The sequence below is a fragment of the Equus przewalskii genome, chromosome 29 (assembly GCF_037783145.1).
Source record: "Equus przewalskii isolate Varuska chromosome 29, EquPr2, whole genome shotgun sequence".
NCBI classification, from domain to species: domain Eukaryota; kingdom Metazoa; phylum Chordata; class Mammalia; order Perissodactyla; family Equidae; genus Equus; species Equus przewalskii.
This window is the reverse complement of record NC_091859.1, coordinates 33572620-33592618: the sequence shown is the minus strand read 5'-3', so window position 1 is coordinate 33592618 and position 19999 is coordinate 33572620. Positions and strand designations below refer to the sequence as shown.

Sequence of the window (19999 nt, the reverse complement as noted above, 5' to 3'; positions counted from 1 at the left end):
CCTGCCCACCCCCAAAGGAGCCGGAAAGGGCGTTTTATTCTTTGCCACGTGCACACGTAGCTTTCGCGGTTCGAAATGCGTGTGTTTGCGGCGTGTGAAGACGGTCTCAAGTGCGCCTGAACCTGGCTCTGCTCCTCTTCCTCCTCTTCTCGTCTTCCTCTCTGGGTGGTGGCTTAGATGAAACCCAGCCTACTTACAGCCGCTACACTTTCCGCAGTAGGCGCAGAACCCACATTATGGGGCCGTTTCCCGCCCCTTCCTTCCTTCCTTCCTTTGTCACCACCAACAATGAGCCGGGCCCCTGGGCTCCGCCACGTGGAGTCTCCCGGAGCTTTTCCACGATCGGGTTCCAGACTCCTGCCAGGTGTCCAGAATCAGAACCTCTGGGGCAGCCCGAATCCCGGAGTGCCCCCCATGCCACATCGCCGGGGTCTGGTGGCCCCGGGCCTCCCGCCTGCCGTGGGAGGCGGGCGTCTTGTTCTCTTTGCCAGTGAACAGAAACTTGAGGTGACGCCCAAGGTTCCAGACCTAGTGATGGAGCTGAGTCTGGGGCAGAGGACTTCTGACTCCCAGTCCTTGCATCCCAGCCATATAAGGAAGGCCTGTGTCCCCTGGCGTCCCACCTGCACCTTCAGGGAGGGGTTCTCACTTTCCTGGAGTGGCAGGCGGCATATGTAGTATTTCGGTGGCTTTGTGACTTCCTGGGCTTTTAAGGCTTGAATTTTAGGGTTGGGCAGACCTGGCTGACATCCTTCCTGCCCCTCAGAGTCGTTACCCCTTCGCGAGTCTGCTGTGACGATTGAAGGAGATGACACAGGGGAGGTGGCTCTCAGGACAGGAATCACTTAGCAAACATCACAAACCCTGATCTCCATCGTTTCCTAACGGGAGCTAACGTGGTACTGATATCGACCCTGGTATCAGTTTCCCCACATTAAACCCAGCATATATGGGGTTAAAACCAAAACACTCATTCCCTGCTTACTCTCTGGCTTCCCGCCTCCGGAATCCGCTATCCTCCATCCTCCGTGGAGACAGACACCGTCGAGGACAAGCACCTGGACCATCTCCTCCCCACAAAGAGATACGGGCTGGTGGGAAAGCTGCTGACCAGCAAGGTCACGGGCTCCCTCATCTCTGCAAGTAGTCTCAAGGCCAAAGAGAGGCTGGTGGGAAAGCTCCAACCAGCAAGGCCATATGCTCCCCCTCCCCTACCTAAACCCCCAAATAAAAACCCTTCCTTTTAGCTTTTCGGGGAGTTTGGGATTTGAGCGTTAGCTGCCCTCTCTCCTTGCTCAGCACTGTGCAAAAATAAAATTCCTACGTTCTTCCACCACACCTGGTGTCAGAGACTGGCTTGCTGCGCAACGGGTGAGCGAACTCACTTCAGGTTCGGTAACAGTATAGGGTTGGCATCTCGCGTACATCTCATGTGCTTCTCAAGGCGGGAGGTGAGGGGGGTCTCGCCGTATTCACATCTCAGCGACAGATGTGAGTCCCAGCGAGGCTGAACCTAACCCCCAAGGCAGGGCTACCAGAGGAGCGGGGCTTTGAACCCAGGGTCTCAGGTCTTTCAGATTCACTGTACAGGGCACAAATTTTATCCCAGAATCTGCTCCTTGCAGCCTCGCAGGGCAAGCCCACCCTCGGTAAAGCTGTGTCTCGCATCGAGCAGGGTTCGCCACAAAGATGCACCACCCTCAGCTTCAAATTCACCCCCCACGTTCTCAGAACAGAGCCCAACATCCAAAAACAGCTCCCACCACCGCCACCCTCCCCTCGTCCCGGGACCCAGCACTCAGGAAACAAGCGAGAAGGTCCGTCCCCCGGGGAACAGAGCCCAAGAAAAACACTCGGAGTTACTATCAGGCAGGGGAGTTTATTATTTCACACGGAAGTTAGAGACCAAGGCCACAGAGCTGTTAAACGCCTCTCTCCCCACTGCACCCCACCCCCCAAAACCCACCCCAGCCCTGCTACAAAAACCTAACAGAACACAACAGAACACCCGGTTCAGGCCAAGCCAGGAACAAAAAGTGGCTCCAACAAAAACAAGACAGAGACGCGGGACACAACATCTTTGCACGTTTACATAAAAACCGCCCTGGCCCAGGGGAGAGCGGTCACGGCATGTCAGGAGACCGTGACCCCAGGGCCTCTGGAGGTTTGGACAGCTGCCACTGCTGGCCATGACTTCTGGGCTCAGCGGGCAGGAACAGGGATGCTGAGGGGCCGGCGGGACCCCTCGTCCCAATTTAAAGTTCAGGTCATGGGGCCGGCTGTGCTTGTTGGTTGGGGAAGACGCCGCAGACTTCTTCCTTTCCAGAGAGGGAGGGATGCAGGGAGAAGGTGGGGGCCAGACAGCCCCCTATGCCCAAAGGAAGAAGCCAGCCGAGAGATTCTCCTCCAGAGAGAGAGGGCCTTCGGCCAGGCAGAGTTCTCAGCCCCCAGGAGCCAGCACGCTGGCGTTCACATGGCATAAAGCCCCACGGCAACCGTGGCCACCAGAAAGCTGAGTGTGAGGACCCACCGGAGGAGCGGCACCGGGGAGAGGATGCTGAGCGGGAGCTTTCCCCCGGGAGTCTCTGAGGGCGTAGGGTCTGAAAGAGAAAGGGAGCAGTGTCAACACAGGTGGGTGGGAGGGGGTCTGATGTCACAAGAAAACACAGCAGTACAGTCCCTGCTCAATGCCAGGATCCTGCTAGAATACAAACAGGTAGCCCCCTAGCCACTGCTTGAATACCTCCCAAGACAGGGAGCTCACTACTTCTCCAAGCTGTGCCTTCTTCCATTTTCAGCCAGCCCACATTGTGAGAACGTAGGGGTGCTCCAAGGGACCACACTTCAAGAACTGCCGCATTGGGGCGAAGTCCCCTCACCCCACCAGGTGGCCAGTCCCATCAGGACCAGCCACGTTCCAATGCTCCCAGGCCCAATGCAGCCAACAGAGGGGTCCCACGTGGTCCTGGCACCCGTGGGAAAGCCATAGGGCCAGGTGGGTTCCGGGGACTCCAGGAGCCAAGGCCTAAAGGAACCAGCCAGGCAGACGGCTGAGCCTCACCTCTCCACCCCGCCTCCCAGAGCCACGCACGCGCCCACGAGAGACGGGGCGTTTTGCGGAGCATTTTAGAGTTTCTGGAAGTTTCCCAGCTATTCTGCCAAAACAGCCACAACCTCGATAGCTCTCTGAGGCACGTGAGGGAGGGACACACACAGCGCAAGACCCGGGGGTTATGTGTCGTCCCAGCATCTCAGGGCGGGGTAATAGCCAGAGCAGGCCCTGGGCTCCCTGCCCGACGTCAGGGTCTCTGCTCAGGAACCATTAGAGGGCTCCAAAAGGAACCTATATTAAGCGGGGGGATGGCTTTGCCCAGGACTTCCCAGGGCCCTTTATGCAAGTCTTCCCTTTCGAGCCAGCGAACTAGAACCAGCTCGACTGCCCTCGATTTCAGGGTTGGGAAAACTGCGGTGTGGCGCGGTTACACGGCTTCCCGGGGTCATGCACTGAGGGCTGACCCCAGGCCCTCTTCCCTGCCCCCTCCTTCTCATTTAAAACATTCAAAAGACACAAGGGTCAAGAGACACTGGAGGCAGCCAGGCGGGCCATGTGCCCCTCCCGCAGAGCCCAGGGGAGACGCCGCCCCCGGAGGCCCTCACCTTGCGCCCTGCTGCCGGCCCGCCTGCGGAGCTCCGGAGCCTTCGAGGGGCTCTGGTCCCTGGTGTCCCGGGTCAGCAGCTCCTGCAGCTCCTCAAACAGCTGGAAGACAGAAGACGCACGCGCCTGGCTCAGCAGAGACACAGACTTTCATGGAGGGTTGACAGGGTTTTGATGTTGTTGGTTTTTTGGGGGAATGCAAGGGAGGGGTGTTGTTCCACGGGTGCCTGGACCAGTCTCTTCTGAGGTCCAGGCTGGGAACCGGGAGCCACAGCGCCTTCAGGTGGGCGGAGGGCGACAGGATTCTACAAAATGTGGGTTAGAAGGGACCTCACCCCCACTCGCAACACCTGCCCCCCCAGCTCCACCTGAGATTCCATCCTTCAAGGCCTTGTCAAAGCCCATCGTCCGCCAGAGTTGAGGCACCTGTAGAAAGATGCACCTGCCTCCTGGGCTGGGCTGAGGGGCCCCGGAAGGCAAAGGCTGCACCTGGGGCAGCTGCAACCCCTGCAGTGCCAACCCGGCCACACACAAAGGCACACACCACTTCTATGTTGTCACAGGGTGTTATCAGAGTGTGCTATGACCATGATGCTCACACCCCAATCACAGTAACTGACACTGGAGGGCCGACCCTGTGCCAGGCCCTGCGATGGGGACTTAGTGGTATAAACTCATTTAAGCCTGACAACAAACTCTAAGATGTAGGTACTATTATATCCCCATTTTACAGATGGGGAAACTGAGGTACAGAGAGATTAAGGGATTCGCCCAAAGTCACCCAGCCAGTAAGTGGCAGAAGCGGAACCCTAGCTGGAGTCCTTACACTTCACCGAGACCCTCGGCCCCTCCCCCTGCTATAAAGGAAATGTCCCCGGGAGGAGCAGCTGGGGCAGGCGGCCAGCAGGGCTGCTGGACCCTCACCTGAATGTTGAGCAGGAACGAGGATTTGACCTCTTCGATCACCCTGTGCCTGACCTCGGGGGTCATCTCCAGGGAGTTCATGCGGGAGCGGTACAGCTGCTTGAACTTGGTGGCGCTGACGACGTTGGGGAAGGTGAAGAAGGCCACGCCCTCGCCGGAGCTGGGCAGGTCTAGCGCCTTCTGCGCAATCTTCTTGAGGACCTGGCCCCCCGACAGGTCACCCAGGTAGCGGGTGTAGGCGTGGGCCACCAGCAGCTCGGGTTCGGTGCGCCCCACCTCTTGGAGGCGCCGGACGTAGCGCCTGGTGGCCTTCGTGTAGGGGATGGCCTCCTGCCAGCGGGGCCCGTACCAGAAGGCCATGTCCTGCTCCAGGGCGGCCCTGCGGTGCAGCTCCTCTGGGAAGTAGAGGGGGGCATAGACCGGGTTCTCCTTGTTGTCCTCGATTTCCGCCTCCAGGGCCGTGTAGATATGGTACAGGGAGGCCATCAGCAGCTGGAACCAGAGCGGGCGCTCAGACTGCCGCCGAGCCTGAGCACGGCCCCCAGCCCCATCCCCGCCCCCGCCAGGCTGGCCCCTGCCAATCCTCTCCACATGGCGGCCAGAGGGGAGCTTCGCACGAGGAAAACCTGAGCGTGCATTTTCTGAGCCCCAAACCCCGGGATCCCATGCGGTGAAACATGCAGCTTAACTTAATCCTTATAGAAACCCCACAAGGGAGTTGCCACCGCCATTTTACAGAAAAGGGAACTAAAGGCTCAGAGAGGGGGTGAGACGCTGAGGTCAAACCAAAGTGGAGTCCAGCCCAGGCCGGGTGGGCCCGGGAGCGGCCGACTGGAAGAGCACCTCTGGCCTTTGCCCTCTGGTGAGGATGTGCAGGGCCGACTCTGCCTCCCAAAGGCCCATGCTGAGCCCCGCCCCCTCTGGATGCTGGGCTGGCGGACAGGCCCAGTGCACCTTGGCTCCGGGGAACTCCCGTCACACATTCAGACTCTAGTCTGAGTTTGAAAGAGGACAAAGTTTAGACTTTCCAGTTGAGATTTCCAAGTTACTTCTGAATCATAAATCTTGACAACAGCCCCATTGCTCAATGGGGCAGAAAGCCAGGCGGCCTGGTACAAAACAGCCTGGCACTCTGAGTGTGACAGACCTGATTCTAATGGGGGCTCAGCCAGTCCTCAGCTGTGTGACCGTAGGGAAGCCACTTGCCCTCTCTGGTTCTCAGCTTCCCACCCCAGAGCAGGAGACGGTCTGAGGTCTGTGTGACTCTGCAAGTCAAGCCTCGGTTCCCTCCTCTGAAAACAGGGATAATCTGACCATATCCTAAAGGGGGGCTGAGGGAAGGGTCTAGCAGGATGGGACGGGCAGAGCACTGGGCATCAACAGTGACGTAAGAGGCGTGGTGATAACTGCCACCTCCATCAGCATCCTCTCAGCGAGCACTGGGTGCCCTCGCGGATCTGTGTGCACGCTCTGAACTCAGTGCCTTAGGGGCATGGTCCAAAGTCACCTCCCACCCCGCTGCCCCCAGCCACAGTACAGGGACTGGGTGTGTGTCATCTTTTTGAGGGAGGGAGGAGGATGAGGAAGACGGATCAAGGCCTGGACCAGGGCCCCGACCCCCGAGAACCGCATCTCCCGTCACGGTGGGCATGGGGCAGGGTCCAAATCGCTGAGGGGAGGGCACCAGGTACTGCTTCCCCGCCCCCACACTCTGGTCCCCCGGCACCTGCCTGGGTGTCAAGTGCTTCCCTTCTATTTGCATGAATTTCACAACCCTGCTGGGAAGTAGCAAAATCAGTGCCCAGCAAAAAGCTGTTGAAACTCCATTTCACAGAGGCAGGAAAGCTGCCTTAAGGACGGTAGATGAGGGTCCCACAGTCTTAACTGTTAGCAAATGTTTGTGCTCCGGCTGGAACCCACACTGCCCCTTTGCCTTCAGAGGCAGCTTATAATTAGATCAGGAGCATAAAGCTCTGAAATGAGACCAGCCTCAGTTTGATTTTGGCTTTTCTCATTTACTTACTAGCTGTGTGACCTTTTGTTAGTTACTTAAGCTCTCTGAGCCTTCCTTTCCTCATCCTCCATATCAAGGTTGAGGCACAGATTAGAAAGCAAGTGTGTAAAAACACTCAGCACGGACTAGGTGCTCAGTTTATGGCACTACTGCCCCAGCTCCTCCACCACACTACACAACAGGATGTGAATTTGCTGCGCGACCTTGGGAAAGTCACCTCCCCTCTCTGAGCCTCAAGGTCATCATCCTGTAAAATGATTCCCTTGGACATGCCCATCTGGTCCCTCGGCAGCCCTGGTCCTGATCCCCACTTACACCACTGCCCTGAGCCTTGGGCACACACACCCACACCCGTCATACCCTCCCACACCAGGGCTGGTCCCCCCAGGCCACATACCTTAAAGCCATCTCGGGTCACCTGGCCTTTCTGAAAGTTCTTCATGAACTCGGAATTCTCCGCCTGGCTGTGTACCTCCCTGGAGGCCGCCTTCACGGCCTCTGACAAATCCTGGGACATGCTGCAGAGGGAAGGGACGGAGGGTGAACAAGGGAGGGTGGCTATGCGCAGGGCCCTTGGGACGCTGAGCTCCCCAGGGCGCCGCCCGCCTGTCGGCAGGCCTGCAAGGGACTTCGGCTTCAGCGGGCTTCTCCGCAGAAGTCAGTCCAGCCTCCAAGCTCAGACACAGGCCACGTGCCCGCCGCCTTAACACACAGCCCCAGCAACACTCCTCAGTCATTACAATACTATGGCATATGGTCCCCAAACCCATGGGAGAAATCCTGGTGCCAGTTACTCTCCATGGAGGAGAGGAGGTGGCACAGCTCAGGGAGAAGCAGCAGCGGGCCAACCTTCACATCAGCGTCAGACTTGCTTTGACTGGCTCTTGAACGCAAGACTTCATTCATTTATCGTGTTGAAGCTTCAGATACAAATCTCACGACCCCTCATAATGTTATGCTCATCATAAAAGGGTTTGGGTTAAAAAGCCTGCAAAACTCTGCTTCACGCAAAGAAATCAGTCCCCTTCTGGGAGTATTTCTGCCACCCGTCCGTATCCACCTCCGGCAGAACTGTCATTTCTCCTTCCTCTCCCACACCCCCTCCAGACGCACTGTCCCCTGTTCTCTCCGTGCTCATCAAATTCCCGGGAGAAGGGAAGGAGCCAGACTTGGAGGGGAACAGCACAGATCAAATCTCAGCTCTGACACCTGACAGCCTGGCGACCTTGCGCTTGTTGCCGCCCTGGACTGTGCAGCCCTCGTCTGTGAAAGGGGGGACCCCAGAGCCAGGGCCACTGCTCAACAGCAGGTGAGACGTGCACACGGCCAAGAGGGGGCTCTCGTGAGAGACCGTCGCCCTGTCCCCAGGCTCCGTGGCCACAGGCATCCTACAGTAAGCAGAGCAACTCCAAACGCCCTCAAAAGTCCAACACCCCAAACACAGTTGGACACCATAGCGACACTGTCATCGGGCCGCCACCCCGTGCCAGGGCGCCAGGCTTGCAAACCATCCTCCCCCCCTCTAACTACCCTACTGGCACAGGCAGGACTGGAACCAGCTCCTCCTGACCCCAAAGCCCAAGGGTTCGGCCGTTCAGCGAGGTGACCCCCGGGGCTGGGCCGGAGGGACTGAGACCGGGAACCCCCCCCCGCCGGGAGAGGCCGTCCCCGCGCTTGCCTGTCCTCCGGCTGCTGCGGGTGCTCCATCCGGCGGCGGCGCTCGGCTGGCTCCGGGGCGGCTCCGACGACTCCAGACAAGCAGGAGGAGGCGGGAGGGTGACTGTGCCGAGCCGGCCGCGCCGTCCATTTATCCCCGCGCTGCGTCACGTGGGCGCGGCCCCCGGCGGATCCTACTCCCCGGGCCCCACGTTGCAACACCCGCGCCGCCCGCGCGCCCCGCCCGCGCGCCCCCGGCGGTGGGGGTGGGGGGGGGCGGTCATATGACCCTTGGAAAACAAAGCTGTTTAAAACAGGACGTTAAAAAAAACCTTTTCTGGAAATCTGAGCCGCTGTGTGATGTGGCCCCTTTCAGGGCCCCCCACGCGGGGATGGGACTTGAGCACCCAGCCCCTGCCTGCAGTCCCCTCCTCCCCTTTGCTGGGGGCTTGCTCCCTAAGTGTCACCTCCCCCACCCAACCCTCAGCTGATCCTGCCGCCTCACGGTCCCTTTAATGTACGTTTAGGGCCTGTTTCTGAGCACCCACTGACGGCTGGAGACTATACTGTTGTCACCATCCGTCCCTGCCACTATCCTGTGGCGTAGATGGCCCCCATTTTACAGACGGGGAAACTGAGGCTCAGGGAGTGAAGTGGCGTGCCCACGGTCTCACATAAGCGGGAATTCACCCTGGGGTGCATTCAAGTCTCTGCCTGCCTCCTCCAGCCTCTCAGCACCTGGTGCACAGCTTGACCGAGACACTTGTCATACCAACCGCCTCCCCGCCTGCCTGCCAGGGCGCCCTTCCAGGGCTGTCACATCTGGCTCACCTCTCGTCCCCAGCGCCCGCTCCAGGCCTGGAACAGAGCCGCCCCTCGCTGATCAACTACTGAATTCAACCCCGGGGTGAGGGGAGCAGGTCACTGGGTGAGCCCAGATGACAACACAAATGGACTGGCTGGTTCCTGAAGTCCCCTCCCAGTGCCACAGTCCTGGGTTCCAAATTTACAAAGAAGAGGTGACTTTGGCTCAGTGCAAGGGTGCCATTTGGAAATGGAGGCGGCAAGTGCCCCACTTCTGAAGGACGGCAGTACCGGCTTGAGGACCGCCTGTCCAGCATAGATTCCCCAGCTTCCTCTTCCAGGTTCACTTCCCTGACTTTCAGTCCCCAAGTCAATCCAGCGACCTGGGCGTTGCTGAGCCTTCTGGTTAGAGGGCCTATGGCGGGAGGGCAGCCCTCTGCATAAACTGTACTGCCAGCTCCTGCTTCTGTGAACGATGGTAACCATACTGACACGGACGTTCACTGAGCACCCGCTGTGCGCCAGACACTATTCTAAGCACTTACATGTATGAACTCATTTAATCCTCATAGTGACCTCACAGGTTGGTGATATTATTACCCCCATTTTACAAATGAGGAAACTGAGGCAGAGAGGTTAAGATAAGGGTTTGAACCCAGGCCGTCCACCACAAAAACTCCAAAGTGGGGAATCGTCTCCCAGAAAGTGGCAGAGGGTGAAACCAGCCAGAGGCACATGGCTGCTCCCACTGCAGCCCAGAAGGCTCCCCCGACGGCTGTCTTGGAAAGGTGGTGCCTACTGCTTTACAAGACGCACAGAGGTCAGAACTGTTGCTGCTAGGTGATTCCAAAAAGAGCTGCCAAGAACTTTCCAGAAATCAGGACCATGAGAAACCAGTGCCCTCATTAGACTGTAGACTCCAGGAGGCAGAGAACTTGTCTGCTTTGCTTTCCAAATCCCCAGAGCCTGGAACCGTGCCTGGCAGGTGGCAGTCAACACGGACTGAATGAATGAGTGAATGAATACAGTCACTTGTCACTCAATGATGGGACCCGTTCTGCGAAATGCACTGTCACTCTATTCTGTCGTTGTGTGAACATCACAAAGTGCGCTTACCCAAACCTACATGGTACAGCCTGCTACACACCTAGGCTACATGGTACTGATCTTATGGCACCACCATCATATATGCGGTCTGTTGTTGACCGAAACGTCATTATGTGTCATATGACTATAGACACCACAAAATCTCTTTCTGGTAAAAACAATAACATTGTTAGACTGCCCGAAAGGGCTGGAACCAAGCTACAGTTACAAATTGCAAACTTGGCCAACCCTTATTGAACACTTACTATGTGTAGGATCTGACAACAGCCCCGCAAGGTATCAGCATTTTCAACTCCATTTTGTCCGTGTAAACACTGAAGCACAGAGAGGTTAAGTAGTCTCCCCAAGTCACACAGCTAGTGATGGCAGAGTCAGGATTGAAACCATGGCACTCTGAAGCGAGAGCCCCTGCTCCTAACCTCTCACCGAGGGGCCAGTCTGTCCTCCAGGAGTATCCCTCGTCCCAACTGGGAGCCCCAGACTTAGCTAGCACAGACCCCACACACGGACAACCGCAGGGCAGAGGAGGCCAGGTCAGAGCTGATGTGGCTGTCTTCTCTGTCCCAGTGTTGAGCTTGCCGCCGTACCCCATGCTGATTCAGCTTCCTGACTTCCTCTTCCCTGTCCTCAAGCAATGGGAGTGATCCGAGTGGCATTCTTTCTCCTCCCGTGGAGGCTGAATAATGGCCCCGCAAGGATGGCCACAGCCTCATTCCCAGAACCTGTGAATATCTTACTTCACACAGCAAAAGGGATTTGCAGATGTGGTTACCTTAAAGGTCTCATCTCGAGATGGGGAGATTATCCTGGATTATCTGTACGGGCCCTAATGTCTTCACAAAAGTCCTTGTAGGAGGGAGGTTGGATGGTTACAGATACAGAAGGCGATTGTGACAAGGGAAGCAGGACAGAGGGCGGGATTGGAAGATGCACTGCTCCCAGCTTTGAAGGTGGAGCTAGGGGCCACGAGGCTCGGAAAGCAGGTGGCCTCCAGAAGCTGGAAAAAGCACAGAATTGGATGCTCCCCTAGAACTCCAGAAGGAACCAGAATGGGCCCTGCAGACCCATTTTAGGACTTCCGACCTCAGGAACTGCAGAGCATAAACTGTGCTGTTTGAAGCTACTGTTTGCGGTGTGGCATGACAGCAATAGGGGAGGCCTACCCGCCACTCACGGCCTGTCTTCCTCACACCTGGGGCAGAGCCTCCGCGTTGGGAGGCAGGAGAGGGATGGACAGAGAGCTCCCAGGGGCTCTCCCTCAACGCCCCTCTTCTGCCGTCTCCCAGCACAATGTCTCGTGTTCCTCCACGAAGGCTTTATTCTGTCCGCGAACCCACCACCTCTTCTCCAAGCCTTCCTTCCTGACTCAAATGCCTGCGCAGCTCGAATGGGCCCGTTCTGTATGAGCGCTGGAGTTATAAGGCTGAAGAGGGTAGAAGCACGTCTTGACAGAGCATGCGTGCTCAGGACCCTAATGGAGGAAGTCTGGGACGGGAGAAAATGATCCAGAACAGGCACTGTGGCACGGAAGACAAATGTGGATGGAATTAGAAAGAAACACTGCGGTCTGCTCCGAGCCAGGCATTCTGCCCAGCCCCGTCAATTCCATCCTCACCCAGCCCGGGAGGGGGGAGTTTATCTGTGGTGGGCAGAACCATGTCCCTCCCAAGATGTCTGTGCCCCAGTACCTGGAACCTGCAAATATGTGTTACCATTGAATTAATTCCACTTTGCCGATGGAATTAAGGTTACAGACCTTAAAGCGGAGAGATCCCCTCAGATCCTCTGGGGGGCCCGAGCCTAGTCTCAGGGGCCCTTAAAAGTAGAGAGCTTGCCCTGGCTGGAGGCAAAGAGACCCGGCAGGAGAGGTCAGAGAGATGCAACCTGTGAGAGCCATTCAAGGATGGCAGTGTTAAATGAGGGGCAGGTAAGGCGGACCGCACAGGCTGGGAGGTATGGCGGAATCTTGTCTCAAGCAGCAGGGAAAAGACAGGGCCAAGGTCCCAAGGTGGGACACATGCGGCGTGGACAAGCAGCAGCATGGAAGCCAGTGTGGCTGGAGCAGGCAGGGAAGGGGCGGGCGGGAGAGGAGGGCAGGGAGAGAAGGGGGACAGAGCCCGAGGGGCCTGCAGGCTGTCACAAAGGCCTTTTGGGGGGGGGGCGGGGGGGAACTCCAGGGTTTGGAGGGGAGCAGTGCCGGCATCTCCCTGGGTTTCTGTGGGGTCAGTCACTGTGGTTGCTGAGGGTGAGGCTGGACTGCAGAAGGCCAAGGGCAGAGGGCAGCCACTGGAGTAATCCAGCAGAGAGGTGATGGTGGCTTGGGCAGGACGGGGCTAGAAGTGACCTAAAACACCCCTATTTTAAAGGCAGAGCCATCAAGAGTTTCAGAAGAATAGGAAGTGGGATATGAGAAAAAAGAAGAGTCAAGAAGAACTCCACAGTTTTCCACCCGGGAAGGTGGAGTCGCCAGTTACGCCATGGGGGCAGCTGGGCAGCGCGGCCTTGGACAAATCCATTTTAAAAGATGTATGGGACCGGGCTTTGCAAACAGTGTGCAGACTTGGAGGTAAATAGGAGTCTTCTGGCCTTTTCCAGAAGTTTCACTTCCTCAGGCCCGCTGTGAAACTGCCCTTTCACCGACCACCCAGAGGGAGGCTGAGGAAGTGGCCGGTGACTCAGCAAATTCCTCCTTCTCCTTGTCTCGGCGAGTCCCCCCTCCCAACCGTGACACAGCAGAAATGCAGCTGCAGCGGGAAATGGGGAAATCTGGACTCAGCACTCCGCAGGCACCGCCCACCCGCCCGCCTGCCAGGAAGGCAGAAGTGGTTTGGGCTGTAGGGAGGGGGCCCGGGCCGCAGCTCCCAAAGTCCTAAGGGTGAAAAACAGAGGCGAGGCCCCAGCTGAGCCCCGGGAGCAGGGCGGGTCTCTTGCCTCAGCTGGACGGTGTTCCCAGAGACTCAGGAGACCCATCTGGGTTTCCTCAGGCAGGGGGCAGCAGGTAAACAAGGTCACACAGGGGGTCCTGCCCACACCCACACCCCACACAGACCCAAGAGGGCCTGCCTTTGACCCAGGAGGGCAGGGGGCCCCGGGGTGCCGTGCAGCCTGAACGGAGCACAGACCTTCCTCAGCAAGGCAGACAGGCCCAAATCCTGAAACACAGCATCAGACCGGCCTGCAAACACTGACGCTTTCTGGGTTGCCAGAGATCCCACAGACAAGGATGATACCTCAGCGACAGACGGGGAGAAAATGTTCGCCACACATGTAACAGGCAAAAGATGAACATTTCTGATAAAAGAGCTCCCCAAAGCAGCAAGGCAAGCAGTCACCGGGAAATGTCAGCATTTAACACAGGAGGCTTATCTTGAGCCTCCTGGGAGGGCTGGGGGCTCTCCCACAGAAGTACAGACGAGAGCCAGCCCTGATGGAACGTCTTTCCATTCCTTATCTCCTTTACTCCTCCTCCTGCCCTTGATTTTGCTAAGGGTAACTGAAGTGACTGCACCACGCCTCTGCTCAACAACCTTCAATAGCTGCCCACCGCCCTTGGGATGAAGCACAAGCTCTTTAGCCTGGCACACCTAGGTCTCTGACCTTGGCCCTGGCCACCTCGCCAGCAGGAGGATCTCACCTCACTTTCTCCCTCACACCCAACTATCAAGGCACACTCCCCTCTGGGCCTTTGCTCACCTGGCCCCGCCTGCCTAGCTTGCCCTCTTTCACACCTCTGTCAAGCTATTCATCTTTCAAGACTTGGCCCAGAAATGGACTATAGACCTCAGTGAAAGAGCTAAACCTGTAAAACATATGGAATAAATTACGAAAGAAGATCTCAGTGACCTTGGAGTTGACCAAGATTTCTCAAATACAACCCAAAACACAAAATATAAAAGAAAAAGGTCAACCAATGGGACAATGGGACGTTATCAAAATTTAAAACTGTTGCTCTTTAAAAGACATCGTGACAAAAAATAAGAGGCAAGTCAGAGACTTGGAGGCAATATGTGCAAATATATATCCATCAAAAGACTTGTCTCTAAAATATGTAAAGAACTCGTGCAATTCAATAATAAGAAGGCAAACAAGTGAATTAAAAAATGGATAAAAAGTTTGAAGGGACAATTCACCAAAGATAAACAGATGCCAACTAAGCACGTGACAAGATGTTCAACCTCACAGGTCATCAGGGGAACGCAAATGAAAACCACAGTGAGATACCACTGCACACCTATTCGCATGGCACAAATGAAAAAGACTGACTATCCGTACTGTTGGAATGCGGAGCAGAAAGAACTCTCACCTACCGCTGGTGGGAACGTAAAATGGTCCTGCAGGAGGTCAGAATACGCCACCCCCAAATATGCCACTCAGGGTGTAAGGGTTATTTGGAACTGGAGACAATTAAGAATCAGTAAATGCCAAAAAACCCCACTCTCTGTCTTCCCCCTCATTTGCCTAAAAGCAGCCTCAGACTTAGTCACCTGAGACAACTGCAGAGTCCTCAGCCCAGAGATGGCCCAGAGACGTCAGCATAACAAGCCTTATCAAGTGAATCCTTATCTTCCATTAGTCTCCCCCATGTATTTTCCTTCCCACAGCCCGCTGCCCCTAAAAGCCTAACCCCCTTTTCCTTAGTCTTGACACTTCTCTTCAAATTTCTTTCTTCGGGGAGACGCTGTGTGAGCCCCAGTTCCAGCCACTCCTTTGAGTTGCTCCTCACTGAGTTTCTCCCGTGTGTGTGTACTGCGTGTTAATAAATCTGTTTCTTTTTCTCTTGTTGATTTGTCTTCTATCAGTTTCATTTCCAGGGCTGCAGCTGGAGAACCTGGGAGGGTAGAGGAAAAAAGCTTTTTTTCTCCCTCTACAATACAATCGCTTTGGAAGACAATTTGGCAATTTCTTAAGAGGCTAAATGTACGCCTCCTGGACAACCCAGCCTACCACTCTGGGTATTTACCTGCGAGAAATGAAAGCGTATGTCCACACTAAGACTGGTGTGGATGCGAATGTTCACAGTGGCTTTGTCTGTAATAGTCCCAAACGGGAAACAACCCACAGGCCCATCGACAGGTGAATGGATAAACAAATTGCGGTATAAACAACGCAGGGATGCTCAGCAATAAAAAGGAACGAACCATCGAGCCACACAACAACGTGAATGAATCTCACGATGATTACGCTGAGGGAGAGGAGCCAGACCAAAAAAGGAGTACTTACTGTATAATTCCATTTACAGGAAATTATATATAAAATGTGTATGGAATTATATTAAATTCTAGGAAAGGTAAGCTAAGCTAATCAGATGAGTAGTTACCTAGTTGGAGGAGGGCATTACAAAGGACCATGAGGAAAGTTTTCAGAGTGATGAATGAGTTCATGATCTCCATTGCGGAGATGGTTTCACAGTATACTTACCTCAAAACGCATCCCTTAAGGTCTGTGCTTTAATTTTTTTTTTTTTGAGGAAGATTAGACCTGAGCTAACATCCGCCGCCGATCCTCCTCTCTTTGCTGAGGAAGACTGGCCCTGAGCTAACATCCGTGCCCATCTTCCTCTACTTTATATGTGGGACGCCTACCACAGCATGGCTTACCAAGTGGTGCCATGTCTGCACCCAGGATCCAAACCGGCCAACTCCAGGCTGCCGAAGAGGAACGTGCAAACTTAACCACTATGCCACCGGGCGGGCCCCTTAAGATCTGTGCTTTAAACATGTCAAGGTTATTGTATGTCAATTCTATCTCAATAACGCTGTAAAGCAGTCAGCCCAGCCTTTCCTGAAGTTCTTCTCTCACCTTATGGGGCCTCCACTGGGCTCCTGGAGCCCCAGCTGTCCCTACCCAGACGGTGAGCTCCTTCTGGACGGCAAGGACCATGTGGGACTCGCCTTCCTATGCCCGGAGCCTGGCACACAGCAGGCAGTCGATACATATGTAATGAATGAGGCTTAGCAGTGTGCAATCCCCACGCGTCTGGCTCTAAAGCACACTCAGGTTCTACAACGGGCAGCCGTCCAGGGTCTCTGGGCCCACGGCAGGCAGTGAAGGTTGCAGAAAGGGCAACATCTTTCTCAAACATTGTCCGGCCTCCCCTAGGGCAGGTCCTGAAGAGCCTCAGCCAGACCAGGCAGCAGCCCGGTCTTCGGCAGCCCACTCTGTAGGACAGCCTGGCCAACCTGGAGCCTGACTGGCTCCAAGACCTGGTTCGACCTGATCCAGGCACTTCTGGCAGTGTAGACTGGTTAAAGTGATGGACTCCAAGCAGAAGGACTGCCGTCCAATCCAGGATCCATGACTTACCGCGTGTGGACCCTTGGCCCCCTCTCAGCTTTTATTTCCCCCTCTGACAAAATGAGAAGGACGGGCGTTGGCTCAAGGGGATGTGGTGAGAGCAAAATCAGTTGCGTATACGTAAGAGGCTGGCGGGGGCTGGCACAGCGGAAGCCTGCAGTGAGCCTTAGCTGTTCTGCTTGGTCAGAGAGAGGCATTCAGTTCCCCTTTGCGAATTCCACCAGAGCCGTTACCTAGCTAGAAACTTCTGGAGGGTCCTGAGTAGGGTAGGGTCCCTAACGTTGGACCAACCTTGCTCTCAATAGTTTTGAACCTTGGGGTCCTCATCTTTATTTTTTTTCCAAAAAGTAAACTTTGAAAGAATTTCAAATGTCCAGCAAAGTGGCAGGTACAGTACAGAGAATATCTTTCTGTAAATATCTTCATCTAGCTTCACCAGTTGTTAGTATTTTGTCACATGTGTTTCATCACTCATTCTCTCTCTCTGTCCATATATATACACACATACGTACTTTTTTGTTTAAGTAGATTTTTTTTTCTGGCTCACTTGAGAGTAAATTACAGGCACCCTGCCCTTGACCCCCACTTCTTCAGCATGTAGGATACCCGAGAACGGGATCTGTAACCCCAGGACAACGATAAACATCAGGAAAGTTGATTCCGATGCGAATTCATTAAGCCTATAGTCAAATGTCAACAATTGCCCCAGAACGGCTCTTTCAGAGCCCTTTCCCTCCATCCGGCTTCCAACCGGATCCTGCACTGCTTGAAGGCGTCCTGCTGCTCTGCGCTCGAGGCCTCTGCGTTCCCTGACCTTGTCGTTATAGGAAATTATACCGGCCGTGCTGCAGCTGCCCCAGCGTGTGAGCACATCCCGACCTCCGAATAGGAACATAACGTCAACCCCACTGGACTCTGCGACTTAACAGCGTGAAGGCTCAGCCCAGCCGGGGTCTGCATGAGCTCCCGAACACGGGCGGCGGGAGGCGGCGGGCGCGGGACGGCCGACTTCGGAGGCTCGGGCCCCGCCCCGGGACTCGCGGGCTCCGGGGAGTCGCCGCCTCCCGCGCCCGGGCAGCCGGGACTTTGCCCCCAGCAGATGAAACCCGAGCAGCTGGAACCGTGATTCGGCAAAAATAGAACTTGGGATCGTGACTCAGCGAAAACAGACCTCGGGACCGTGACTCAGCGAAAACAGGCCTTGGGACCGTGACTCAGCAGGAAAGGCGCAGCCACGCGCTCGGGCAGATTACGCAGCGGGCGGGGCGCCCGGGAAGTGCCGCGCGGTCCTCGGGGTGGGTGGCGTGCTTGTCCTCACGTCCCGACCCCTGCCTCCTCGCCTCTCTGAGCCCCGACAGCCGCCTAACCCAGCGCCCACATGCAGGGCCCTTGGGAGGCTTAAGGGCGCCCAGGAGTGGCAGGCGCCCGCTGGCACTGTAACATATGACCTTGAGCCAGTGACCCCGGCGCTCAGCCTCCTCGGCCGCGTGGGATCCGCTTGGCGCCCGCCCGGGGAAGGTCGTCGGAGGCTGTGCTTCAGCCCAATTCCACCAACACTCGGCGTCCACCTGGGGCCTCAGTTTCCCTATCTTGAAACTGAGGGACAGAGATAAGCTCCCTTCACTCAATGACGTTCCATGGGTCTATTGTCCTTGACTTTTAAATACATTTTTTAAATAATGCATTTTTATCCCAGAAATGAAAGTACTGCATGGCCACTGTACATTTGAGCCCGCAGTCACACACTTGCAGACGACCATTGTTCACATTCTAGTGTATTTCTTAGAATTAAAAAAATGATAAACTATGTCATCCTCACAAAGGAGTATGTATAGAATATGGTTATGTGTGAAGAGCAATAATAACACGAGTATAGCTTCAGAACTAGGTGTCGTCTATTTATTTATTTTATTTGAGGAAGATTGGCCCTGAGCTCACTACTGCCAATCGTCCTCTTTTTCTGAGGAAGACTGGCCCTGAGGTAACATCCATGCCCATCTTCCTCTACTTTATATGTGGGACGCCTACCACAGCACGGCCTGCCAAGTGGTGCCATGTCCGCACCCGGGATCTGAACCAGCAAATCCTGGGCTACTGAGAGGAACATGCGCACTTGACCGCTGCGTCGACCAGCCGGCCCCTACGTGTCTTTCTTTACAGTCTTTTTCTATGCAAATTCTGTATGGTTGTGATCACGTCCATTTTCTATCTTTTTTTTTCTTTTACGTAACATAACTTTTTCCAGATTATCAGAGCCCCTTATGAGCATCATTTCAAAGGCTGCACAAAATGCCCAGCCCCTAGGGTTAAACGTTTGGATTTCTTTCTTTTTCTTTTTTTTCTATCTAAAGAGAAAGGTAAGTATTTAAAACAAATTAAAAAACAACCTCAGGGGATTTTACACAGTAGGGGAGGGGCATAGTTCATGTCAGAGAATTGCCTTTTTCATTTTTTTTTTTCAGGAAGATCAGCCCTGAGCTAACATCTGATGCCAATCCTCTTCTTTTTTTTGCTGAGGCAGACTGGCCCTGAGCTCACATCCGTGCCCATCTTCCTCTACTTTATATGTGGGATGCCTACCACAGCATGGCTTGCCAAGCGGTGCCATGTCTGCTCCTCGGATCCAAACCAGTGAACCCCGGGCCGCCGAAGCAGAATGTATGCACTTAACCGCTGTGCCACTGGGCCGGCCCAACCTTTTTTATTTTCGAAGATACTTTTCCTGCCTCCCACCCACCCACAAAGGGCTGGAAGGAAAAGTGAAGCAAAAGAAAGAGGGGTGAGGAAGGAGGGGCTTCGGAGCCCAGGGGCTTTCTGCAGATCCATGGAAGTCCGACGGACTGCATCCTGCTGGGAAGCTGGGGCCCAGAATGAGAAAGCCGCGGGGAAGAAATTCCCAGTGGTGAGTGGCCGCTGGGTGTGTGGATCGAGGCGGCCACTGTTAAGCTTTAGGGAGCTGCCGGTGCCGTGTGTGCTGCCGTTCCTCCACCACGCCAGATCCTTGGTCAGAACCTGCCGTTCCCAAAAGTCTCTTGGGCGGGGGTCTTCGCCAGAATGAACAGGCTGCCCGCCGGAGAAGAGAGGGAGGGAGGAGGTTGCTGAAGCGGGAGACCCGGGACTGGGAGCTCCTCCTCCCAGAGGTGCCCTGGGGGCAGGGCTGGGGGCTGGAGCCCTTGCCTTTGAAAATGAAAAGACAGGGTGTTCCCACATAATTGGAGACCTGGGGTCCCCGGGGAGGCACACACTGGGTTACACACCCTTGTAAATAACAACAAAAGAAACCCTTTGAAGCAAAAAGGATTTCCTGCATTTTCGATTGTGAGTTTAGATAGAAACCCAAAAGCAAAAGTACTGGGTCGAAGGGTAGAGATATTTTTAAGGCTTCTGGAGTCTTTTACCTAATTTTAGGTAAAAGTAAATGATTCGTTTTTATTGCTTTTTAAAACTCTGAATATTTCTCGCATTTCTATGGTAAATGTGACTTTTGTCATTTGGGCAGGGGGAGAGGGGTTGGTTTTAGTTTGTCTGGGTGACAGCCAGGAGGG

General features: G+C 55.2%; 1 protein-coding gene across 1 annotated transcript; it reads right to left on the bottom strand.

Moving 5' to 3' along the window:
- Nucleotides 1–1859: 1859 nt before the first annotated feature.
- HMOX1 (heme oxygenase 1) lies at nucleotides 1860–8548 on the bottom strand. Its single transcript, XM_070600424.1, has 5 exons — nucleotides 8272–8548; nucleotides 6991–7111; nucleotides 4580–5071; nucleotides 3658–3757; nucleotides 1860–2600 (listed from the first exon to the last, which is right to left on the bottom strand). Exons 1-5 carry the CDS (start codon nucleotides 8298–8300, stop codon nucleotides 2470–2472), a joined length of 873 nt encoding a protein of 290 aa, XP_070456525.1. The 5' UTR covers nucleotides 8301–8548; the 3' UTR covers nucleotides 1860–2469.
- Between the last annotated feature and the right edge of the window lie 11451 nt (nucleotides 8549–19999).